Source organism: Scatophagus argus, chromosome 8 (genome assembly GCF_020382885.2).
Source record: "Scatophagus argus isolate fScaArg1 chromosome 8, fScaArg1.pri, whole genome shotgun sequence".
Classification (NCBI taxonomy): domain Eukaryota; kingdom Metazoa; phylum Chordata; class Actinopteri; family Scatophagidae; genus Scatophagus; species Scatophagus argus.
The window spans coordinates 21,589,038-21,616,297 of record NC_058500.1 but is presented as its reverse complement, the minus strand read 5'-3'; the positions used below and the strand labels follow the sequence as shown (position 1 = coordinate 21,616,297).

The 27,260-nt window shown below is 38.7% G+C and overlaps 1 protein-coding gene across 5 annotated transcripts in view; it reads left to right on the top strand.

Moving 5' to 3' along the window:
* The window catches only part of LOC124063631 (copine-9-like), a 69,041-nt gene extending 51,426 nt beyond the window's left edge, over nt 1-17,615 (top strand). For 2 of the 5 annotated variants that reach the window (XM_046397474.1, XM_046397473.1), the window contains 8 exons: nt 108-169; nt 622-668; nt 2,301-2,482; nt 3,547-3,674; nt 7,819-7,921; nt 9,018-9,075; nt 11,134-11,207; nt 14,249-17,615. In XM_046397474.1, the coding sequence (XP_046253430.1) occupies nt 108-169; nt 622-668; nt 2,301-2,482; nt 3,547-3,674; nt 7,819-7,921; nt 9,018-9,075; nt 11,134-11,207; nt 14,249-14,431 (837 nt within the window). In that variant the 3' untranslated portion in view covers nt 14,432-17,615. The remainder of the gene's footprint in view (nt 1-107; nt 170-621; nt 669-2,300; nt 2,483-3,546; nt 3,675-7,818; nt 7,922-9,017; nt 9,076-11,133; nt 11,208-14,248) is intronic. The other 3 variants (XR_006844128.1, XR_006844126.1, XR_006844127.1) reach the window with 3 other exon arrangements.
* Nucleotides 17,616-27,260: the final 9,645 nt, after the last annotated feature.

Genomic DNA, 27,260 nt, shown 5'->3' with positions numbered 1-27,260 from the left:
CCTGTTTGTATTTTTCCTTTTGGTCTACCGGTCTCTATTCCATCCTCCTCTTCTGTTTATCACTCTGTATGTGTGCTGGTGTTTGTGTGTTTGTGTGTGTGTGCCAGGTAACTCTGCTGTCCTTCAAAGTGGAGTCCGAGTATACCTTTGTGGATTTCATCCGAGGAGGGTGAGTGGAATGATAATTATCCTGGTATCACAGTGAGTGTCAACAGCCACCATTTTGGTTGTTGGTGTCTCTGTAGGTCTCTCTATCTCTCTCTCTGTGAAGATACCAGATTGAATTTCCTAAAAGCCCTTTTGTGAGCATCATGCTGAATTGATATTGGTTCCAAAGGGACAGAATTTTGGGGGAATTTTGCATTGGTAAATCTTATTTGCAGATATCTTATTTATTCAGTTCGTTCACTTTTAATTAGGGGTTCTATTTGTTTTGTCTAATTAGACCTTCAAGATGGTAGAGGGAATATTGTCTTGTCATACTAATTAGCCAGTGAACCAGTACACTCATTACATTGCAGTTCATTGTGTTGGGGTGTATATGTGCTGAAGATACTGTCTGCATCTTTGCTCAATGTTTTTCTGTTTTCCTCTCTTTGATTACCACTTTCTTTGTGACAGAACACAACTGAACTTCACTGTGGCTATAGACTTCACAGCATCCAATGGTAGGTCACTTTCTGCTGTATGTATGTCTTTGACTTGGACAACTTTGTCTTTTCATTAATAGTGGTGTACATGGGTGGACATTGTGTCAAAGCAGACCAGATGTGATGTCTCAACCCCTTGTAACTAACATAAAATAAGAACCCCGCAGCTGTCAGAATAGCCATGAACTGCTAGCGATTAATCAGTTGTCTTCCACAGCCGAGAATAAAGGAATAGTTTGACATTTTGGGATAATGCTTATTCATTATTCAAAGTTGCTGTGTTAAATTTCAGTTTGACAAGCAAGAAGTTTGATTAGTAAGCTTTAGAGGTGTTTGTAGGCGTATTTCTGAGCTTTGGGTAATTGTGCTGTGCTGTTGAGGCTTGTGCCAAAGCACTACAGTTTTAGTTACTATGGGATTAATCTTTGTACATAATCCCTCACAAATTGAATGAAATGATCAAATAATGTATCTAATATCCATAACCATGTTAGAAAAAGGAACATAACTGATAACCTATATTAGGTGTTGGTCATTTCAGTTGTGAAAGCAAAGTGTTTTTACATCGTCAGTTTCAGTTTGAGACAACTATTGTGGTATCCCACAAAGTAACTAATTGATTCTTCTTTTGTTTTACATTTTCCTAAAGGCCACATTTGAGGCTGTCAGTCCATTAAGGTTAAATACCATGTAGTCACTTAGTCACGTAGTCACTTTTTTTCTGTCTGAAACTATTAAACTGACATTTCCTAAGTTTCATGTTTTCAGTAATTACAGGCAGGGAGTAGGTTACTTTTAAAATATATCACCTTAGTGTGAAAGTCACTTGTCCCTTTTCCCCTCTGCAAAGTAACATGACCTTTATTCATTTTTCATGGCACTTACACTTGCGCTTGTGATGGTGGGCCCACCGCTGTCTGAATAGATTTTTACTTTTAGGCTGTTATTTTCTTATCGTGGAAAGTGCAGCCAACCATGCAAGGTGCACGAGGCATGGTGAACTGTTTTCATGGTCAGAGCCATGCTGTGCACCTGCAGCACAGTTGGAAGCTAGATGGGGAATACATACAGGAGGAATACATTATCAGTACGCGTGTTGGGAGCAGGCATCTATCATAGCTAATCAAATCAACGCCCTCCTTTCATTCCCTTTAAAGCAGGGCACTCGCTCCATAATGGAAGAGAGTGTCTAGACCTGCTTATCCTGAGGGGAGAAGAGTTGTATTCAGTCAGATTTGGCTATCTTTACATTCGCACAGTAATTCTGCTACTTAAAATAAAGCGACTGTTTATGATTGCATAAACTGATAACTCACCATAATAATCCCATTTACATGACTCTTTGATTTCAAGAATATTTTCTGTCCTGCAAATCTAAAATTTGACTGTAAAAGCCATCATTCTTAATGTAGTGCATCACAGTTTGTCTTTATTGCATTTCAAAATGCAAATGCTAGTTGCTACTTTTGGGCAACCCATTTACAAGAAGAAGATGAAACATAAAGTACTTTCTAACCATGAATCATCTCCTGTGTTCCACAGGCGACACACTGCGCTGTGTATTTTGCAGGTGAAAACCAGACAGACAGATAGGGGGGAGACTTATTATCATTCACATCATTGTGTTATGTGTATGTGTCTTCCTCCAAGGTAACCCCTCCCAGCCCACCTCCCTACACTATATGAGTCCCTACCAGATGAATGCATATGCCATGGCCCTGAAAGCAGTGGGTGAGATTATCCAGGACTACGACAGCGACAAGCTTTTTCCTGCCTATGGCTTTGGAGCTAAGCTGCCCCCTGACGGCAAAATCTCCCACGCCTTCCCACTGGTGAGATACACACTTGAGCACACATACAAATATATGAATTCACACACATACACTCACACACACACAGGTTCTGGTTTGGACCAGTAGTTGTTACTGCGACGACAGCTGGTCGCACAAGTTGAGAAGTTGGCTCATCTGCAAGCCAGCAGGAATCTCCCAGCAGTCCCTTCACTTTGTCCTTGCATCCTCCTGAGGGATCAGGGCAGTCAGTCAGTCAGAAGCCACTCGATGTTAAGCTGAGGCGACCTCATTTCTTGTGTTATCAAAATTAGTCAGTTTGGGTTAAATGAAACCAGATTTTATAAAAATGATTTTTTATGTGTTTAAAAAAAAATGTGGTGCCCCCCCCGATGATGTCACCAAGGTTATTTCAGCTTGAACTTCAGCTTCAACTTGCTTTACAAACTTCAAAAGACAGAATCAGTGACCAGGCACAGAGGGTCTTTTCTGGCTCAGAGGGATTAATATGTCTAGTGTGTGCTGCTTTTGTTATTTTTTTAATATCATTCTTCTGAGTCCCTGGATTTATGGAAGTGAGAAAGCACTAAATCATTGGGGGATCTCTTTAAAAACTTTTAAGAGCACCTTTAAACTTTATTGCCGTGATATTACAGATTATTGAGTCTTAAATCCTGTCAGTGCTCTCCCAAGGTTGACACTGATTCTTGCTCCTGCAACTTTGAATGTCCATGAAACTTACTGTGCTTTCATGAGCAACAAAGTGAGCAGCATAGCCCTCTCTAGACACAGAAAGGTAAAGAAAATGTCATTATATATTGTTCCTACTGTAGGTCTGAGAGGAGGAGTTTCCTGTTTTTTTTGTGGGGCTGATGCTATATATATTTTTTTTACACAGTGTATCAGACAAATGGCTTATTAAATGCAGATAGAATAAATAATATCATGGCTATTAGCTGCATTTCAGGATATGTTTGATTATCATTGGTTGGACAATGTAAAATATATTAACAGTTACCTACTCTGATTGATGTTCCTTATTTATTTATAGCTTTTGTATGTATAAATGTGTGCTTCGTTAATGTGCTGTATGCTGTCTGTTGCAGAGTGGTGATAATGAGAGTCCAAACTGTGTGGGCATAGAGGGGGTCCTAGAGGCGTATTTCCAGAGCCTGAGGACAGTGCAACTATATGGACCCACTAATTTTGCCCCTGTTATCAACAAAGTTGCAAAGTAAGTTTGTGTGTGTTAAAGTTAAAGTTTTTTTTCTCAATCAAACCCCAGGGATTTTTTTTTCCCATTTACATAGTCACGGGCCGAATGACATTGCTGATTAATGTTTTAACCAGAAACATGAAACAGCAGAGGGTAAGTGCAGGAGAATATATGAAGGATTAAGAAGGTTACAGCCTGTCATCTAATGATAAGATTTATTTATTTTCAAGTTTAGAATCCAGAAGTTAAGCGGCAGACACCATCCCAATGGGAACTATCAAAACAACCTGTCCTTGGTTGTTTTGCTAGCAGACCAATGACTGCTCACTGCAGACATTTTTTTTGCATGGACTAGCTTACACAGACTTTCAGTGAAAAGTCACAAAAATGAGTTGGGACAGTACATATGGGGAAAGGACAGTTTAAAAGGTGCTAAATGAAGGCGGGAGAAGAGCTTGACTTACTGAAAACAGATACAGTCTTCATAAAATGTGTTTTTGAATGTGGCCTTTTAATGCCTGATATGAAGCCAGTGTTTCCAAATAAAGTTTGTCTTGTTGATTATTCCCAGACCTCAGTGCCCAGTACAGAAATACACTTTTCCTAAATTCAGGACAGACTCCAGACTCCATGTAGACGGAGTGTTTATGCAGTGTAGGTAATATAAATCTTCTTCTTTATTTTTAATGAGGTCCATAACAGAATGTATAAATTACAGTACATGATGCAAAATACAAACTACACACAGAGCTGAATCAAACCCAATCCATACATGTATGAGATGTGATTGTAGTTCCGATCTGATAAATGTGAACTTAGCAACATTTTTTCGGGCTGCAAATGATAAGCTGTTTATTTATTCAGAGTGTGATGTTATTGAAGACCCTGTTCATGTCATGGTCAGGTGTTACAACACTTTTGACTATATAGTGTAATTTATACAATCAATGTAACTATAACCAGCTAATAGTACTCCTCCTTGGTTAGTATAGGTAGATGACTGACTGATCTCTTTGTCCATTTTCACACCTTAAACCTGTCTACACTGTCACAGGTTGGATTTACCTGGTTGTTAGATCAGAATTGTGTGGGACATTCATGTCACTTAACTGTATTATTAGGGAGACAGAGGTATCATCTGATATAAGGCTAAAATCCCATACATGTGCGTGCATGCACACACATGCACACACACACACACACACACACACACACACACACACACACAGACACAGAGTCACAGATCAATGTTGTGTCTAGCCAGTTAAGTTGTTGGTATTAGATTCTGTCTCCTTGCAATAAAGACTCTCTCACTCTCTCTCTCTCTCTCTCTCTCTCTCTCTCTCTCTCTCCCCCGCCCAAACACACACACCTGTGTGTTAACAGTCCTCTAAACTTCTCTGGCATTATATCAAGCTAGACCTGGTATTTGGCAATGTGGGTAAATTAATTTGTTTTTCTTGTTGAACCTCATGCTGGAAAGGGAATGAAGTGTGGTGGAAAAACAACAAGCAAGGTCACATGATTTTCTGCATGCCATGTTTTTCAGTACTTGTTATTTTTGAAAGGTCTTTCTTTTGCTGAAGGTTTTAGTTTTAGGTAGTAAACAAGTCTGGTCTGGCAGGGGAAATGGTATCCTCGAACAAAGGAGTTGCCATGGTGCAAGAAAAGAGATCAGATCAATTTTAACTGGGTTTTATGTAAGATTTAAATCAAAAGGCATTTAATCCAAAGATTCCAAAGTTAAATAATTGTTGAATATCATTGATTCTGTCTGTATCTTTTTTTTTTTTTTTTTATTTTAATAGTGGCCACTGTGGGCACAAATTAAATGCATGTGCTAATGGTTGTAAGAGCCAAAATGTAGCACAAATAGAGAAAAATCACTTTTAGTAATGGTCATGGTGACTCTCAAACCCCCTGCAAATACTGCATTCTTCCATAAATTCAAGTGGAAAACATGTTCTTTTCTCTGATAAGACAGATCCAAGGGACATAATTCAGGAAAGGTCTCACATAGCACTGGTGTTCCAGCGCAACCAGATAGACACAGTAGAAGGTGGCTGGACAATTAAGAGAGCCATTGTATTTGCGGATGGGTTATGTCCTGACTATCTGTCTGTAAACTGTTACAAGCCAGTGGGACCAGCCACACTGTGTGGATACAACGTCAGTCTAAGACTGGGTCAAACTGCAAAGAATCTGCTCTTTGCTTTGGTGAGAGTAGGATTTAAAGGCAGCTTTATTGGCTAGAGAGAAATCACCTGTCAGAGGGCCAGATTTGATAGATTTCCTAGATAAGGTTAACTATTGAATGAATTTGTATTTTGAAAATCAATTCTTTGTGGTGTCTCCCTATTTCAAAACACGTGCATTTTTAAGTTATTATAATGGTTTTCACAAAGTTGAACATTGGTCATTAATACCTGCTGAGTGGGGAAAATGCTACTGAATTTTCTATATGACAATATGGACTGTATATACAACACACAAAACTTAATCTGAAAGAAAATAGACTATTCCCAAATGAAAATATCCTTTTGGAAATGTTATATGTCAAATACATCAACATGTATGGTAGTCACATGTGTATGAATTTGTGTGAATAGTATAATAATAAATCCACATCTAAGGAAAATGTAAACCAGAATACTATGAAATAGTAGTAGAGTGTTATCGGGAAAATTAAACTGTTTTAAGAAACAAATTTGCTGGGAATACTGGACTTGAAACTTTCCCATGTCCCAAAAAAAATAGGATAGATCAGCTATTGTTACCATAAACTCTCAAATTCTGTGATACTCCACTCTTACTGTGGTGCAAGTAGGTTATTGGCATCAATGTTTCACTGTGTAACACTAAAACTCTAATTCTACAATATTGAGTACTTAGCAATTAGTTATAGATCACTATCAGGGTTGAATGAGCGCTCAGCTGAAATGAGAGGGTCTGTCTTATCCATAACATACTTTTTAGTGGTACGAGTATCCTCTGAGTGAAATGTGTCAATATCCGAACTCATGATGAAGGAAAATCCTCATTGAGTATCTGACTGAAGTTTATTCATTCAAGTTTATCTAAAAAAGTCCTTCTGTAAATAGGTCTCTTACTTACTGAGATCAAAAACCTTGATCTGAGGATGGTTTAACAGTGTACTTGCTCATCCCTAGTTACTACTATTTGTCGTAAGCTAGTTTGCATTTGTAACATACATTATAGCAGATAAACACTTTATTACTGATTCCTTCCAATTTTGCACTTGCATTTTTAGTTTTATAAATGTGAGAAAAGGCACAGCTCCCTAAATTTTACATATACTAATTATGACTCTTACTTGAGCACCATGGCCACCACTTTGCCATGTGAGAAAACCCAAAGTTTAACACATCTGCTGTACCTACAATTGTTATTGAATGCATTCGATTTGTACTTGTAAGTCGTTTTCTGAATTGTTTTCCAACTTACGAAGCTGGAAGTAACAAATCGAACGCCACCCAAAGTTGGAATTCTATCTCGTCAACTCAGCGGTCCTCAGACACTGAGTTCGCAAACCAAGATGGCTGCCCAGAATTTCAGCTGTAAATAAAAGCTGTAGTTTTGTGTGCGTTTAGCACTTTTGTCTTTTGTCAGTTTAGTAAACCATATACACAATACTGTCTTACTGCTGCCTATAGACATACTGCTCTTGATAGGCATGAAAAACTGCGTAATGTGTTGTTTATCACCTGGTGCTGCTTGTAATCAGCTCATGTAACAACAATGGCTGTGACAAACGTCTGTCTTGGCTAATAGAATGCATCCAGTTCGGTTTTTAACAGATGTAATCTCACTCTGAGTGACGGAGTTACAGAGTTATGACTATCGAGTACAAATCGAATGCAGAGTAACAAGGGAACAAGAGCTGGTCAGGGGAGGGCCTTGGCCAGGGCCATGCAGGTGAAGGTCAAAGGGTCAGATAAATAATTGTGTTACAGTAAAGTGTCAGGCCTTAATTCGACCTTGAAGTCCAGAGCAGCTGTAGACAAAGGAATAACGTATGAGACCAACAGGCAGGTGTGCTTTTTGTTTTTCTTTGTCACTCAGGTGCTCAGGCAGAATGTTAACTTGGGTTGTGTTTGTGTGTTTGTATGTGTGTGTGTGTGTGTGTGTCCTCATTTCCCAGCTGTGCAGCAGAGATTACAGATGGCTCTCAGTACTTTGTTCTGTTGATGATCACAGATGGAGTGATATCTGACATGGTCCAGACCAAAGAGGCTGTGGTCAATGTGAGTAAACACACACACACACACACACAGTCTGTCTTGTTTCTATCACTCCTGGAAACATTACATAGACTTACATTCATTTCCTGGAGGCTTAACCACCACCTAACCATAACAACAAACACTACCTGCCTCATTCTAACCCTCATTTTAACTTTTCCCTAACCTCAGCCCAACCTTAAAGCAAATCTTCACCGTAATATTTAGTGACTTACGTTGCGGAGACTTGCATTTTGTCCCCAAAAGTAAGGCGGGTCCTCACAATGTGACTGTGTGAATGAGTTTTGAAGCCACAACTACAGTAATATTCATCCACGCACACACACAGGTAAATATAAACACACACAGGGATATGGATGCTTTTTCAGTTGAGTTTTTCTGTACTTTTTCACCCATTTGAGCCATCCTCATGTCTTTTGCAAAAGCTCTATTTGTCAAGAAAGATGCTTCTTGGTATGTCCCAGCATTCAGCATTCTGTGATAATCGGTACCTCAGAAGTAAAGCCAAAATACCAAAATACAGCTCAGATTTTCTCTTCAAGATTCAAGTCAAGGAGACGAAAAACATTTTTGCTGTTATTGTGATTGATCTCACTTTTGTGGAGAGAACAATAGTTGTTCCAACAACCTGACAAATGACTGTTTGAAATGTTTGAAAAGTGTCTGATCCAATTAGGTTGTTTTCTCTCTTGACAGGCAGGTGTAGAATATTTTAAATTAAAGTTGTTAGTTGTTTCCTTACTGATAATTATTACCTGTGCAGGTAGCTCAGCCTCAGATATTTGCTTTATTGTTCTATTGTCTTCATACACAGTACACTCCAGGTGGTCAACTTATTACCTATTATTACTTAGATTTGAAAGATGAAGGTAATGTCCCCCTGACTCCTCATATGTTCAATCAGGTTCATAGCCTCAACTTTCAGTTTAAAATAATATAAAACTGAACAAGCTTGAGTCAATATTTAATTTGTCTTTGCAAGACACTGTTTGCTATGCCAAAATTATTGAACCCTCTTTAGTGTGCTGTTGTTCTCCCAAAGCTTCCACGTGTCTTAATGAAGCAATTGAACTGATTATTCATTGTCATTCTTGTGCAGGCAGCTTCACTCCCCCTTTCCATAATTATCGTGGGTGTTGGACCAGCTGAGTTTGACGGTGAGTGTTTGATTTTAGTACAAGGTCTCTAATTTTTCATGTTACCATGAATAAACATGACTGACAAGTAAAGGGTTGCACTCAATAACTAATTTTAGTTTGATTAATTTAAATCACTTTACTTGATGAGTTGACAAGTTAAAATGATGATTTAAGATATCTCATAACATTTTTTGACACGTTACAAATATAAAATACAAATATATACAAATAGTTTCATGTCCTCAAATAACTTTATGACAAGTTAGAATGACATTTCCAATATCTAAAAAAAAAATTCTAGATACCTGGAATTACAATTTTATTATCTACAACTCTAAGCCAACAAGTCAGCAATTTAATTCTGACAATACTAAAATTTAGATCTCAAGAATTCTATTTTATAATTCTATTGACCATCTGTAATGTGAGAACAATTGTTCATATCTCCAATGAAGATGAGAACTGAATTATTGATGTCAATAATGATTATTTTGTCTAGTGAGATGTGAGTTGTAGCTATCAGTGATCAGAATGTCAACTAGCCAAACTTACATTACCGATACATCAACTTGATTACACCACAACAAAACTGAATTGTATTTGAATTTGAATAGAAGTCAACGATACAAGATGACCAACTGCAGTTAAGTTACAGATATCTCCATTTCCAATAATAAGACAATAAATGTTGATATGAGGCATTAACATTTTGACCAGTGAGAAATGAAATGTAGATATCATTAATTTTTGAATTTCTACTATTAAGTCAATAATTCAGTTGAAGATCCACATTGTAATGTTTCTCATCAATACTATTTTCTGGCCCATAAACAATATGGGGCATTGCGCATGCAAATATTGTACCAAGCATCATTGGTGGTCAGATTCTGCGTAGTGCACATTTCAATAATGTATATAGCTGAGCAGAATTTGATAGCCCACCACAGGAAGGCAACTATTGGAAGCGATGTGCACTGAATAAATTTGAAATCTAAAAGATTTTAATTCAATTCAGCAACCTTGACAAAGACACCGATATGTGATGTTTTATGTAAAAGGTAGCATTCGACTTTAGCCTTGACTTTACCCTGACCTGATGAGACTCTTGTGAGCAAATAGGAAACCACGATAGCAGCTGTATCCTAATTGCTTCTTTTTCACACCAGCATGCCGTTCCCCTTCTTAAGACAGCTGCTGCAGAAAGTCAGTGGAGTCAAGTATGCAGGCATCTTACAGGCTGCAGATCAATGACTTTTCAGCAGTCACTATTGTGTGTGTGTGTGCCGTCTGTTACTGGTCAGCAGGGCGTGACGACTTAACACCTCATCATTGTGTTGGATGGCCCATCATTTTCCACTTGGTTAGACAATCGAACGTTGGGAATAGGAGAGAAAGCACCCATGCATGTTGGGTGGGTCACGAGGTCTAACTGGTTTAATAGCACCTCAAAGTGCGCGTGTGTGTGTTTGCATCTGTGCATGAGTGGGGGTTATTATTTGTTCTGTCTTGAGTCTATCTCGAGTCACGTTCCTCATTGTTTTTAAGTACCTCGCATGTCACTTTGTGTTGTCAGTTCTAGTATTTGTCCACTAATATTTTCTGGTTGCGTGTCTGTCTGCCGATTTGACCTCACGTCGTGCTCACCGCCACACATCCCAGGTGTTTTGTGTCTTTGCCAGAACAACTCGTGATGTGGGATGCACACTGTTGTGCAGCTGCTGTTTCTGAAGACCTCTGAATCGCCATCAGAGCACAATCTGGCCATGGTCGAAATGGCTTTTCTGAAAGTGCTCCTGAAGTTACTTTTAAGCTATTGTTTTTTTCCAAATGAGTGGCTAAAATTATTTGGATTTTCTGACCTGTAGTGTAATTGTTGATCATTTTTGCTTAAGAAACATAATTTTTGTGCATGAAATGTTCTAACCATTCTCCATTGAATGCCTGCTCTTTATCTCCCATGTTGTACTCCATTCCAGCAATTACATTATAAAATACAGAGGAACATCTTGTACCATCTTTATATTCTCCCTCAGGGGCATTGAGTCATACCCTATCTGCTGCTTTCTCTCCTTTCAGCTATGGAAGAGCTGGACGGAGATGAAGTGAGAGTGTCCTCCAGAGGACGTCTTGCTGAGAGAGACATTGTACAGGTACTCATCATTATTCTTTGCAGGTTAGATTTGAGCATGTTTCTGTCAACAGCAACAGCATGGAGGAATGTCCCAGGAGGAGGATGGGTTACATTCACGACATACAGTCACACACACACAAGCGGAGTCGCTTCTTACAATATACGTACAATATACCCATCTACTGTGGGTATCTACTCTCTGATCCTGGTTTTACTTGTTAACACAGCTCAAAATTCCAACGTCCTATTCACTGGAAAATTTTGTGACTTTGTTTACCTATGGAATGTTCCAATCAGGCGTCTGGTATTTGGGTATTTGTCAAACGTTTAGCAATTTATCACATCTTGTTTTATTTATGATTCACACAGAGTCCAACTTACTTAGCAGACTTGATAGAATTCCTGATTTCTGACCGAAACAACCCATATGACTGTTTTATGAAAAGCCACCTGCATAGTTAAGTTTTGCAACAAAAAAACACACATTGCAACAAAAAATGTTGAAAAACGAAGGGAAACATACCCAACCTACATTCGTGGAAGCATGTCACAGTCTTCTGCCTGTACGACAATAATGAATGAATGTTATTAACGCTCTGTCTCTAGAAAAGGAAAGTTCTCTCTGTGTTATAACTCTAGTGCTGGGGAAACTCATCATTATTCACAACCCTGCACTGGTGCAGGTCTTTTAAAGTAAAACAAAATCATCTGTATTTGTATCTCCCTAAAGAAAATGTTGTATCTAACTAATAACAGAAACCCTCTGTTGTGACTCTTGGAGTTCATCTTCAATTCAAAGTTAAAGTTGATCAAGTAAAACAGAACTTATTCGAGCTAAGAAGTAAATGTATGGTGAAAGACGCTGGAAAAGTTTTCACTTGTCGAACATAGCAAAGACATTTCCTTGCTGACTTTCTTCCATTTGTCCATTCTATTTTTAAACTCAACAAAGGAGAGCCATTCTTTCTTTAAATTGTGTAGCAGTGAGTTCTATGAAGAACGAGCAGTAAGCCCATCAGTGCATGATAAGAGCAGAGGTACCAACAGTAAACAGTCATTTTGGGAAGTGTTTTAGAGATAGGAGAATTCAAGCTTAATTGCCTCTGATACCCACAACTATCAAATGTTTGAACAGCATGAAGAAGACTGGCCAGTCAGCTGGCCGAGCAATGATAGGGTTAGGCTACAATGATAAATGAGCTCCTGCAATGATAAATGTATAGTGTCAACAGGGGCATGTGAGTGTATAAGATTGCTGATACTTAATACTTAAACAGAGTGGCAGTTTCTATTTATTGCAAAAGAAGTATCTACTTCTAATTTCATCATTAACACCATATTAATGGGCTACAGTCAGAGTAACCATAATATATTTGCATCACTGTGAGATGCTTGACCACACGCCAGGTTAATAACTGGATCATTTATGTTTTCACTCTGAAGCTGGATTGATGTTGCAATTATGTTTTCACATTCCCGTCCCTTGAGTTTGTTTCACTAACAGCAGTAATCACATTTGCATGCCCACAGTACTCCTTTGATTGCCCTTAACTGCATTATGACACTAATTCAATCAGGATGTTTACACTTGTGGCAAAAAAAAAAAAAAAACAAAGTTCAATTACTTTACATTTCCATGCTTTCCCTTTGTTAATGATTCAATATGATGAATACCTTCAGTACAGGGACATTGATTATACTTCTCCTGTTATAAATTACAGTCTTATTGCTCACATTAGACCCCCATGTGTGTACTGTAAACTGATGGACAGCTGCAATCAGTGCTCATCTGTCCAGTACCTCCTACAAACTGTTGGTTACTTTATGTCGATATACAGTCATGTGTTAATTGTAATACTGTAATGCAGAGACCAAAATACATAAAATAAAACCATAAAATATACAATGTTATTACTGTTGAGAATGTTTCTCCTGAAACTGCAATATCCACATGTTCATTTGCATGATAAATAGATCATCATGGTTCAAAAGGGATATTTTGACATTTTGATATTTTAAATGAACTACGGATGCCAGACATAACAAATCTAAATTCACTGCGGTTGTCAGATCAACATAACACATGAAATAACAAAACTTCAAATCCACAAAGAGAGATTAAATGAAGGTTTCTTTCCACCTCCTTGATGCCGCTGTCATTAATATAGCACTCAATTATCGTAATCGTGTCTTTTGCACAAAGGAAATAAAGGGTAACAAACGTTGATAAACGGTGAATGAGCCAAATTTAAAGTTGTAATTCTTAAGCGAAGACTCAAATTATACACATCAGAGCCTGCTTATATGTGTACTGCATCTTTGAAAAAGTTTTGTATCTCCAGTAGGAGCTGGGTGAAGTCTGGTAAGTGTGTGAGCTTACCCCGAGTTTCTTAATCTCCAGTCAGACTGTTGGTGGTCGTCGTGTATTATGGGTAATGCAGGCTTGATGTCAGGAAGAGGAATGAATTAAATAAAAATTGGAAAATTAATTACATTTGAAAATTTCCTAGAAATTAAAGCGTCGTCAGTGAGTAAGGCTTAGACTTAGGTGAGTCTTTAAAACAGATACGTACTTGAGCAATCGGAAATCATGAAAGAGTAACAACAAAATGTTCTGTCTTCTATGGCGGCATGAATCACCCTGTAATAAAAGATGAAACTGATGAGAAAATGAATGCGGGGCTTCACTGTGAGCATCCATCATACTCATGATGGCCATTAATTAAAGCCCTGAATTCCATCACTGATGCAGCCTGAGATATTATTACTTTCCAGTGCACTCCCTCTCACGTGCCAGGTACTAAATGTTGCTCAAATATTGTGGCTCTAACCGTGACGGTCATGTCTCATCTGAATAATAACAAATCATTACATGATGAAAGTTGTTTCTCTTTAACAGTCAGATGAAGCCAGCAATGTGTTTGTGCTTATTTAATGCCTGAAAAGCTCTTGTTGAACATTAACATTATGAGGAAAAAAAAGACATGAGCCTCACTGTGACATTTATGTATAATTTATAGGAAAAAAAATCTACAAAATCTTATTTTATCCCTCTTCCAGTTTGTTCCATTTAGAGACTACATCGACAGATCTGGCAACCAGGTCCTCAGCATGGCCCGGCTGGCTAAAGACGTCCTCGCCGAGATCCCCGACCAGCTGCTGTCTTATATGAAGAGCCGAGGAATTGAACCGCGACCGGCCCTCTCCTCCTCGCCGCTCCCGGAGCTACACCATCATATCTGACCCCGACACCGCCACTCGTCTCTGCCTCTCTGCCCTGACTCTCTATCTTCCCCTCTCACCTCCCATCCAGCTATTAGTCATCTTAAAGGAACAGGAGGATCGACCCGTGACTCGCCCTTTTCCTCTCTTATCAGCGGTGAGGCTAACCAGGCACATCACACCAACGCAGTGGGCGTTCATCCCTGATTCACCTTCTGCTGTACCTCTGCTTTCCCCTGTCTAACTCACTCTGGTATATAGCCTTACTTTTCATTTACTGCGTGGAAGAACAGCGAGACTGAACCATGACCTGTCCCTCTTACTCCCCACTGACTAGCATTCAAACCTCTGACTCTTTTAATTCCCCTCGCTCAACACGTTTTCGCTGAAAAAGTTTTTACATTTGTCCTTGTTCTATCAAGTGTTGACACTAGTCATTTTTGGCAGGAGTCCCAGGAAGTATAAGACACCAAATTAAATTAAATCCCAGTCCCAGATGTAAGCAGAGCACTTGATGAGCAATATACCCCAGTATGTATTAGGTGCTTTTGTGGTATTTTTTGTGTTTGTGGTTTATATTTAAATCATAATTATTATCAGGCTGTACCAGTTTTCTTAACAATAGCAATTCTTTACAAGAGTTAGTTCAGTTCAGGTGTTTTCAAACTGTGGGGCATGGCTCAGTGGGAGATTGTAGGGAAATGACACTGCTTGAGGTGACAGGTGCATGGCAGTGTTCTGAAAGCAGCAAAAGTTAGTTACTGTAGTTCGACTGTTTGACACAGTTAGCAGTCGGAGCTGCAGCAGTGGGTGTGACGTACAGCTAATGGAGGCGATTAAGCCACTTTAAAACCCTCAGTGTCTGATAGTCGCAGTTTATTCGCGTATTTTTAAATATCACATGACTTATGGATGCATGCATGAAGAGAAATGACGCTCCTGGCATCTGCAGAACTTGCCTAAGTATCATCACATTTTGAAGTTTCTTTCACTATCAAAGTTATTCAGTGATAGCTGTCTGTACACCCTGCACACACTGCAAAACTGTTGTTATTATGATTATCTCAATTGTCCACAGTGTCACTATAAAATCCCTGGATTCATGGCAGCAGCTACATTAGTGACAAGAACAGCATTCATGAAGACTCTCTGACTTTGTGAGGTGGACATCATACAGAGGTTAGCACACAAGTGTTGGCACTTCTAGTGTGGAGGTTCAGGTCACATGTTCATTATTACCAGTCACTAAGCCTTCCCACAGACATGTGTACTTATCCAAACACACACACACACATACACATACACGTCTCTCTGCCATGACACACCCACCCTCTCTTTGCACAGCGTGGGCTGAGGCTGGGTGCAGATTTCCCCTCCTGCTGTTAGAGAAATGCCAGTCTCTCTTGGCTGCCCTGCAGAGAGGAGGAGGGAGGAAGGAAGGAAAGAAGAGATGGGCAGGATGGAAGAAGGTAAAGGTGGGAGTAAAGGGAAGACAGATGAGGGTGTGTGTGTGTGTGAGAGAGAGAGAGAGAGAGGAAGAAACTGAAGGAAAAAAGATGATAGAAGATAAGGCTATGAGACAAAGAGACAGAGGTGGACAAGGTCAAAGGTTAGAGGAGGTTTGTTTGTTTGAGGCCAGAAGGTAAAGAAAAATGAGAGGCTGAGCTGGAGAAAGCTACGCAGAGGATGACTATAGCTCAGTCTTTAGTTTGAGTCTTTCTCTGTCTGATAAGTCTTTGTATAGATATTTTTTGAGAAATTAATCTCAATAAAAGATAAATGCACATCTCCAAAAAGCAATATACCTGACTCCCAGTTTCTGCCCTTTGTGCGTCCCTCCCACTCCCCTGCCATGACTTGACATTTTATTCCCAGGCAAGCCAGAGCTGTGTACAGTGAGGAAATGCTGCCACCTAGTGTTCATCATTTATATAGCAGGGTATCTTTATTATGCATGACTACTGTACATTCCTATACTAACTCACACAGTGCAGACGCATGACCTGATGCAGCTGTCATAACCGTAACTGACTGTAAACCAGTGGTTCTCAAACTTTTTCTGGCATGACACCCTTCAGGACAACAAAAAAGAAAAAAAAAATTTCCTGCCCCCCAGCCCATTTATTTCATGATAGGGGAAGCAAGTAATAAACGACAGCATCACCAAACTCTTCTTTGTTTATTTTCAACTTCATTCCACAGTTTTTGGCTCTGTGCAACACCAGTTTGAGAACCACTAGTGTAAGTAAATGAATTCAGGCACCCCAAAAAAGAAAGAACTATAATGTCTCACACATCTGTGTTCTTATGTGAGAGGTGAGGGGTAACTGCGAGGGGTGTAAACACTTCTGCTTCCGCTGTTTCATGTGTTGTGCAAGTATATTCACTTTTTATCAACCTGTACAATATTTAGTTTAACTGTCACGTTCTTGCATGTTGAAGAATAAATAAGTGTTCAAGTGGTCGTTGTCATTGGAACTGGTCAAAAAAAGAGACACGTATTTTTGATATTTTGCAGTGATATGGCCTCTTCCCAGGGTCACAGACCGAGACGCGTAAGCCTGTAGTGGGATTTTTGACCATCAAGGACATTTTTGTCTTTTGTCTTTGTCGTCTGGCTGTGTGAACATGTGTATATTCCCACTGATCATAATGTTTAAAAAAAAAAAGAAAAAAAAAGAAACGACGGACAAGGTTTCACTGCACGCAAAGTACAGTAGGTCACATGATGAAATATGTTTCCCACTCGTTTGCTTACAGTAGAGGTACCAACGTCGTTTACATTTGTGTCTCTAATAATAAATCTATATTGTATGTTTTTATGAATGTCCAAATAAGAAGAATGTAGAAGTTTGAACTAGAAACCCTTAACTGTTTTGACAAATATGTCGTTGTGTTTTGATATGAGGCTTGACTACATTTGTGTTTACTCATATCTCCTGAAGTTGTTGAACTGCATTACAATAATACCAAACATGAAACAACACAATCTGATTATTGTAGGCTGTTGTTTGTCTGCAGGAGGATGATTTCAAGTTGCAAGTTGATTCTGTGACAGTATTCTTGGTAGTGATTCCTTCTACAACACTACACAGCGCTGGGTCTCCTCCCATGAAAATGAGTTCTGGCTTTAAATGGTTGATTCAGTAAACAGATTAAAGCACTTTAATAAATAATGTTTGCCTCATAACTGACTCACAGCACTCGTTGATTCATCTCTGTCCCTTGTATCTGCTTCCATCTTGTGTTGAAAATAAATACAGCACCCAAAGGAAAGTTATGATACAAGTATAAATGTTGCACCAAGTCTGAAACTGCATATGTGAAAAATGTGTGTAACTTCCAAATATTACATTTTCTTAAAAAAGCAGTGACTTTATCTTGTCTGTACCAGCAGCACTGATATAAGGTGTAATGCAGTTGAAATGAATTTAAAATAGGGAAGATAATCTGTTACGTCATTAGCTGTAAACATTCTCCACTTCCTGGATGTTATGGGTTATTTAGGTCTCATTAGGGACTAGTCAGGTCAAAAGCTACTAATTTCTCAACATTATTTAATCAGTTGAGTAAGTGAGAGGCCAGTCAGGCAAGGAGAGAGAGAAGGATGAGTAAATACAGTGCTGAATAATACATGATATGGCATTTAATTCCATATCTATGGATGTTGGGACATCCCCCACTGTTTTTGCAAGGCTGATGGTGGGTGATCAGGTTTACTGTATGTCTTCCAGTTCACCCTAGTGATGGGAGGTCCACCTCTTTTCACCAATTCTGGATAATTTGAGCAGGCTCTTTCTTTCCTTCATTTAGCACCTCTTCTGGCTGTTGTTCATATTTGTTCATTATATATTTAGTAGGGATACATTCCCTATATTTTACCAAATACAGCTAAGTCAGGCCACCACTGATGGGCAGGTTACAGAGGAAAAGAATCAATTGTAAGTCACAGCAATTAGACTGGTAAATCAGAATATGTGAACATGGAACTGTTTTTATGGGCACTTTATTCATACTCATTATTCTCTTTTAGCCTCACAATCTCACCTTATTTGTTAGTGCTCGTATTTATTTGATTTATTGCTTTTATTATATTTTATATGAAGTACATCTATCAACTGGTGGCATGTGAAACATAAAAATGACAATAAAGAAATCTATCTATCTACATATTGGCCAAGAGGATCTCATTTTCAAATGACAAAAAGATAATACCTTTTAACTATATTGCAGTTATTAAGTTATTATTAAGTTTCCTATCTATGATTTTCAGTGCTTGCTGAAACTGTTACCACAAAATTGGAAGCACATTATTAGAAGTCAAAAATATCTTATGCCAGTCCACCAAGATGAAGTGTCCACATACTTTTGTCTGAACCATCACAAGAGAACACAGCAGGGTGATCTAAGTTGCTGCAGTGATAAAATGTATTTTTAATCTTGAGTAGGAAATGCCATACTTCTTTCTAACACTTGTTTGGCTAATTTTGCTAAAGCAGCTTGCATCAGTAGACAGTGCTTGGTGTTGTGATTGGTTGGTGGGCCCAGACATCAAATCATGCACATCTCAAATGTCAGTGCGACAGAAAGGACCCGTAAAGAGATTTTTCTCTCTCCCTCTTCATCTGCTTTCATACATTAGCTGCTTCCTCGTTGTTGATGTGTGATGTTCAAGTTTGCAGTCTTCTGTAGCATGGAACATTCTCGAATTGTTGAAAATTGCTATTAATAACTATTCAATAGTTACCCATTCGGAAGCAATACAAAAATGAATATCACACACCATTTAAAGCCATGGCTAGGCATCAAATGCTTACGTTTTTTTTTTTATCTTTGAGGTAGGTGGGTGTTTGTGCTTGTGGTACAGGAAGGTTACTCAGTGTGGCATACAGCGTGTGCTGCTTGGCATTTATGTGGCTGGCTATAGCTTTAGAAGGTGAAGTCTAATGGAAAATGGTGAGCAATACATCATTTCTGTTTGTCTATCAAACAGGCTGCTTATTATTATTTAAGTATGTTGTTGTGTAGACACTAGCAAAGGGGAAGAAAAATGACTCAGCAGATCTCTGCCAGTGAACAGTTGGAGCTGGACACACTGTGATGGCCTATTAAACATAATTACTTAAAGAGTACTCTGCCTCGATGTAAACATGCTACTAAAGGAGGTGTTGTGAAGCAGGCAGGAGCCAAGGAGACAGGAGGAGAGCTCGTTCAGAAAGAGTCAGAGGCAGCTCAGACAGTGAATGACCGCATTGTAGAGACTTTAAACATGGTGGAATGAGATGACAGAAAGACTGATCTGTCTTTCATGTAGGTGCACTCACCCAAGCTGATTTCATTTTCATATACCCACTAGCACATTGCCCTCCTGCAGCTCTTGACAACAACAAGCAGGTCCTGATGTCATTACGACATTCGTTTTTTTTTTTTCTTTCTCAACCTAATTTTTTATGAGTATGTGGAAAGAAACAAGGAACAACATCTGGCAAAAACGTGTTTTTTAAAGGGACTTGAACAAACCTGGTTTTGTGGGACTTTGGGTAATAGGTCAGAGAGGCTTAGCTCAGGGAAACTTTGGGCAAATATAAATGAGTCCTTCAAGCTCGGAAAAAAACGAAGAAAAGGGAGGCACACTTGAGGTTTGCACTTCTTTAGGGCTACTAGATTTGGACAGGCTGCTGTAAGATTGTACGTTTTCAAGAAAATTGCTTTAACCAGTGGTCTCAAACAAAGGCCATTGAGGGTTTTGTGCATATTCCAAAGTGGTTTTCTCAAACATAAACTGGAATCAAATGTAGCTCAGCAAGGCTATGTGATCAGTTACAACTGTGCTTGGTGAAAGTGACAGATTCTGATTAATGATGAATAAATAATTACAAAGACGTAATCATGTTGAATTTTAAAAGAGTCAATAAAAGCACCAGTAGTATTACCAATGACAACAATATAGCCTTTCTGTTTTTACACTTACCTCACCCCAGAGCTGCTTTATAAAACAGCTTTTTGTTGTTGTTATGCTGTCACAGCTGAGAGGCGCCGTGGACGGAGTTATAAACCAAAGGGAAACATGGCCAAAGTGGGCACAATCATACGTTGTGTAAAACCATGTCATGTCTCTCTTGAGGGACTGAGTTGAATCCTTTTAAAGGAATAGCTTAAGGTCCTACAATTTTTTTTCTTAATCATATACGCATACCTGACATTTGATGTTGTCTATACATATCTCAGCATGAGATATGTATATGCAAGCTATGTTCATAGCTTTGGCATTGTGTATGTTGTGGATCTGCTAATTGATGATTTTGTACTTTTACAATTTTGTCGATATATTCTATTTTTGCACTCTTTCCTGCTTTCTACTATAATTGCTACACAACATGTTTCCTCAGCATAAATAAAGTTCTGTTTTTATCTTATTCAAAATCAGTATGTTGAATATGAGCTACAGCCAGTTAGCTTAGCTTGACATAAAGACAAGACAAGCAAGAGGAAACAGTTAGCCTGTCTAAATCATGATGTATACTGGTCTACCACCTACCAAAAACAACATAACATTGTTATCAACACATTTTATCTCATTGTATAATTCAGTAAAAAGAAAAAAAAAACAGAAAAGAAAAGAGGAAATCACCACACCCACACATCAAATAGTCCCGTAATCCCTTTGGACAATATCAACTTGTTTGTATGTTAGGCTTTTTATACAGTTTAAACCAACCTGTGACATGGTAAAGAGCAAGCTTCAAAGGTGCTGGTAACTGGATTTAGTCACTGTTTTTTCCTTCTGCTTCCAGTCTCGACTGATTATAAAGATCTTAAAACGTGGGACTATTCCTTTAATTGTCCACATTTTAATCACATACGTTAATACTGAAGAGGATGCACCGAATAACAGTTTGTGGTATGACACAAACAAATTCAAACAAATTCAGCCCCCCACTGCACATTCTTGCTAAAAAATGTATTCACTTTACAGAAATGCGAGCTGGTAGTTTGAAAATCATGCACTAAACTAAATTACTGGTATGTTCTGCCACCAGTGCAGCTACAGTTGCGTTGACAGCATACTTTGATGATATTGTTCAACTTTAGTCATATCAGTCAACTACCTTAAACCAACTCACAAGTGATTATCTCAACATGAACAGGAAGTCTAGTTCAAAAATCGTTTGACAATACTTTCCTTCTCCATCACATAATCCGTCTGTCTCTTCCCATCAGTGGAATCTATGAATAAACAGAGACATAACTTAAAGCCATTAAATAAGTTGGCCAGCATCATGTACAAGCCATTTTTGATCAGAGCAGAAAGAGGAGGAAGGGGATATGTTATAACCCTCTTTTGGGGTTTGAATAAAGGCAAAGCTTTGTTCTCTGTGTCTGTACAAGGTTTGGATTAGGACTACAGATCCAAGACTTGGAGGCATAATATTCTCTGCGGAGCATGGCAGTAGCCATGACAGCAACGCTAAACAGTACAACCTTTGTCCTGGAGAAACAGCAGTATCTGGAACTTGAGGAGTTTTGGAAAACAATGGTGGTGATGACAGTGTAGATCCCAGCAGCAAAATGTCATGGTTTTAAAAAGTGCCGTCCCTAAAGTTTAAAACAGCATGACACAGTGAGTCCTATATTATTATCTGGAACCTCAATTAGTAAAACACATCTGCCATTTGCACCAGTAACCACATGTTACCAAATTAACAAGACTATAATTTTGAGGATTATAACTGTTAGAGTGAAACAGTTCTGTGTGAGAGGAGTTTAAGTATTTCAGTGATGACATGTAAACTAAAACCTGCATTAACTGTTTTTTGGACCACTTGGGGCAAGTGAAAACAAGTTATAAACATTGCCATGATTTTGTTTTGGTTAGGAAACAGTTGCCTTTTTACAAATTTGGCAGTTCCAGAGCAACACTAGCATTAATTTGGAGTTGTGTGTTGGTAAATCTCCAATATTCTCTCAACATTTAGCTCTGTTTTGGTCTCCATCAACTCCTGAGAACAAATATTTGGCTCATTAGGTGCTCAATGCTCCACTGTGTTCACCAGCTAGCTGCTAATGTTATCTGTCTGCCTTTTCATGGTAACAAAGGTAACAAAACCTGCCTACCAGCACTTTACTAAGGTTAAACATAATAACACACCTCATTTTATGAAACCATGCAAAGGGCAAAAATTGTAAAAAAATGTTTATGGAGCTGACAGCAACTGAGGGCAACTGCAGAGATAGAAGATAATTATGGGGTTCATCAACAATGAGAGATCCCCGCATGCACATAGTTATAGACTGATCCACCATTAATTCAGACGTATTGATTATAATACCTTCAAATCGAGTTTTAAATTATACTTTCATTACTTAATTTCCCCTTGGGGATGAATAAAGTCATCTTTTTATCTATCTAAATGAATGCTACATTATTGGCCGCATGTTATCCAAGATTTACAAAATACGATGGGGCAGAATTCCACTGGACATGATGAAAGACAAGTGAAGAGGTGTAAAAATAAATACATAATATATATATATATACTACGGCATGCCATAATATATATATAAATATATATATAAATATATTATCAAAAATATGTGTGTAAGAGTAAGCAGGAAGGTATTCACCAGTAAGACCTTGACTCCTGATGTGTGTTGACGACAGAATTGGTAAATGACCTTGAAAGGCAGGTGATGAACCCTGGCCTGGTCATGTTTTTATAGGTTAAACAAATGAAAATGAAGCAGAGCAAACAAGTGCAGGATGTATGGACTCTGGGTAATTTAGGTCAGAATCACTTCTGTTTTGTCTTTCTCTGTCTTTAAGAGTAACAGAACAGAAGCGGTCATGTCTAAACGAATGTGGTGTGTAACAGTGGACTCTGTGACAGATCATGTGCGTCATTGTGTCTGGGGTCATGGAGCATTAACCTGTCTCGCTCACATTCTCTCTCACTCTTTAACCTTGAAAAATACCTGGACTCGCTTCTGACCCAAGTGCTGTGTTGCTTCACTCCACACTGACTGCCATCTCGCACCAAGAGTCACGTATTACTGTAACACTCACTTTCAGTGTTACATTATCTGTGTATTCAACCCAGGACAGAAGCAACTGATGTTGTGGTAAAAAAAAAAAAGTGTTCAGTGGGGTTTTGAGTCAGCTAAAAGACTGATAATGACTCATTGTTTAACATTAAAGAGTTTTGAGAAGGGGTTTGTTAATGTTTCGAAAGAAAAAATGTTAAATCTTCTTAGTTGTTTGTTCAAGTATGCCTTCATATGCAGTCAGGATTATGCTCCAGTGGCATACATTGGATCGAAGCATCTAGGAGCTTTCGTTTGAAACACGTCACCGCCTCTTCTTCCCACTCACCGTAGACTTTAAAGTAAAATACCGCTACAAAACGAAGTGCCACCAAAATTAAATTAGTTTATAAATGACCCAAAGACGGGGCAGCACGGTGGTGCAGTGGTTAGCACTGAAAAGCAGCAGAAAATAGATAGATTGATATCTTTGACAATTTTGCAGTGCAATTTCTTGACAGCAGCTACTGTATGCCGCTAAAGATATATGTGTGTTAAGCTAAAATCAGTCTCATGTTAGGCTGTGGTTTAAAGTTAGCAAACTTGCTTCAATTCAATTCAGTTTATTTATATAGCGCCAATTCACAACAAAAGTTATCTCATGACACTTTCCAATTAGAGCAGGTCTAGACCAAACTCTTTAATTAAATTGTAATATAAGGAACCCAACATTCCCCCTTGAGCAAGCACTTGGCGACAGTGGCGAGGAAAAGCTGCCTTTTAGAAGGCAGAAACCTCGGAGCAGACCCCGGCTCATGTGTAAATCCCCACACAGACAGTATTATGTTAACATAAAATTCAAGATCAGTTTGCAAAAGTACAAAAGTATACAAAGTAAGAGTTTAAAAAGGTCATTTGCTGAACTGTGGCTCTGAATTCTATTTCCTCAAATGTGAGTCTGTATGCAGGCAAAAGGCAAAGACACTTAATCCATCAAATAGGATGAGACTTGCTAGTGTGACTAAAAGCCACCTAAGCTGTCTAAGAAGTGCATTAGAGACAAGAAGGGTATTTGTACAAGTGTTTGTGTTGGTGGTAGTGATTGGTTGGGGGTGGGGTGGTGGGGGATTTGCTTTAATAAAAACTTGTGTAATTCTCAGAGGAAATCTTTGTTCCCAACAAGCAGTTAAGTTTTTTTTCTTTACGTTGCTGTTGGTACTGTGAGTGTCTCAGGAGAGTGTCTGAAAATAAATGTGCGTGTTTGTTGGTTACTTGGGAAAAACAACAACTTTAGGCGAAGGGTGAAGTGTCCCGTAATAAATGTAATCTCCTATCAAAAATACTTTTCTTGGAAACACGCATATTTTTAACATCTCAGAGGTGACCATAACGGGTCACAGTTTGATCAGTGTTTTTCCCACTGCTGTGTCACAGATCTTATCATTTCACAACCGTCAATGCATGAAAAACTGTTGTGTTGTTGGTAGTGAAAATGTAGCCACAGGCTTCCTCCAATCGCCCAGTGAACTGTCGTAGCTTCCTGTTTATATGGCAGGCTTTAAAGCTGCAGGGGTCTGCGTCAGCTGGTAAGGCTAAAGCCAGCTACAGCTTGAACATCTACCCAAGGTTACAAACAGTTTGGAAGGGGTAAATAAACCTCCAACAAGGGAACAAAACAAAGAGCCAGCTGCCAATATGATTTCACATATTCACATTTCACAATTTTATGTATATCTTTTTTTCCATTTTAGGCTCCATGTTCTTGATAACCAACTTTGAAACTCAGAAGCTTAGACTGCCCAGAAAGTATTTATCTCCCTTCCAGCATTTATTGGTGAGAGTGCCAACTTTGTTCAATGTATCATCTGTAATAGTTATAACCTTGACAAAAATGCAACCATGAAGCACACATTTTCCCCATTTCACTATTGGCATGTTGCAAGCATTACCATAGGAAATAAATCAATTTGATTCATTAGGTCCATCTGGGGCTTACATAATACGCATATGTGTAGGTGTTTGTGAGTTTGAATAGAGCAGCCGAAAGCAATTAGTTTGTGGGACAGAGAAAAGAACCTCTGTGGGCTTCATGAGACTTTGTTAGTGAGTAATGACTCTAAGCCCTGTATTTCCTCAAAAATAACATCAAATTAGACTTAAAAATGTATATATCTGGACCTAAAATTGGCTACACAGATTTCTCCTGTAGAGATTACCAAGATACCAAGACTTCCTAATTTATTCAACAAGCTGACTATTCATATGAGCAAAGATGTGATCTCTGTGAGGAATCAGAGAAGTGTTGACAGGATGCAGTGAACAGCAGGTGCCCTGCTTCTCTTCAAGCTATTTCATTTGTGAGGAAAAGCAAAAGTACTGAGATAAAAATAGGAAAAAAAACCCAAAACATCTCAACTGAAAATTTAATGACAATATAAATCAAGTTAGGTTTTTACTCCATGGATTTGCAGTGGTAGAGATCAAACTAGAATGGGCTTTTTTCACAGAAGACATTCTGCACAGGTTAATAGAGGTTTCAGTATTGATTTTGATCATTACCTGTATAGAGTACAGTACTGGGGCCTGCTGCCAGGGTGGTGATTGAGGTGTTTTGGCTTCAGTTTTTGAGGGGCTGTCATGTTTTCCATATTTAAATACAGTCAGTGGTCTCAGTAGTCTTAACAGGGCCTATTGTAGGCCTTGTAGTAGTATTGTAATTATCAACAGCAGCACTATCAGTAATGGTAACACTAGTGGCAGCGATAGTCATCAGTAGTATGAGTAGCATCAGTTGAATTCAGTGGGAGTACTTTGCTACAGACCTCCTCAGTGTGACATTGTGTATCCTTTTACACAGCATAATAGCCACCAACTCTCTACAGTATACAAGTACACACTGAAACACTCCTAATGTTTACAAGTAGGATGAAAGTGGATCATTTATCCAAACACACTGAAGGGTAATCTAACCCACACAGTCAAATCAAATTAGGTTGGAGCCAGTAAAGTTACTTCAGCCCAGTGGAGCTGTTTATATGAGGTCTGCACAGCTGGAGTGAAAGCAAAACTTCTATTACTGATGTTATTAGGAAGCATGTAAACACACGTACTTACCTACTCAATGGCTCCCTCATTCACCGAGTCACCAGCTCAGCCTCCGCATCAGACATGCTCATGTGTAACAGTCAAAAAGCTCAGTGTGCTTTCTAGGCAGCAGAGAGGACTGTTATCAACTAAAGTGCTGATATTTACGCCCCTGTTTTTTTTTTCTCCAGTAATATTATCCTGTTACAAGGCAGTTTTTCTTGTTTTACCACTGTCGCCATGTGCTTGTTCATGGAGAATGTTGGGTCTTAAAGAGTCTGGTCTACACCTGCACTATATTAAAACTTTCATGAGACAGCTTTTGTAATTACTTGGCAATACATAAATAAAACAAAAATGACTTGGCAGGTATCTTAGCAGCTTGAAGGGCCAGTTCTCTCCTCTTACCTGCAGTGCTGTTTGTCCATCTTGATTGTTTTAGCGTGAGTTGCAGAGTTTTGGAGATATTGGCTGAACAGATGTCTGCCTTCTCTGGAATATGATAAAACTAGATGACACTTCACTTGTGGTGCTCAAAGATCCTATAAAATAGAATTGAAAAACTCAATAACAATGTCTCTTTTCCAGAAATCTTGACTGAATTAATCAAAGTAATCCACAGACTTTATTACAAGCAGTTGTAGTGAAGAAAGCCATGGATGAAAGGCTTAGTTTCACAGTTTAGGAAGACACCATTAATGTTTACATCCTGCCATGTCACAAGCCTATCATCCAAGAGATATAG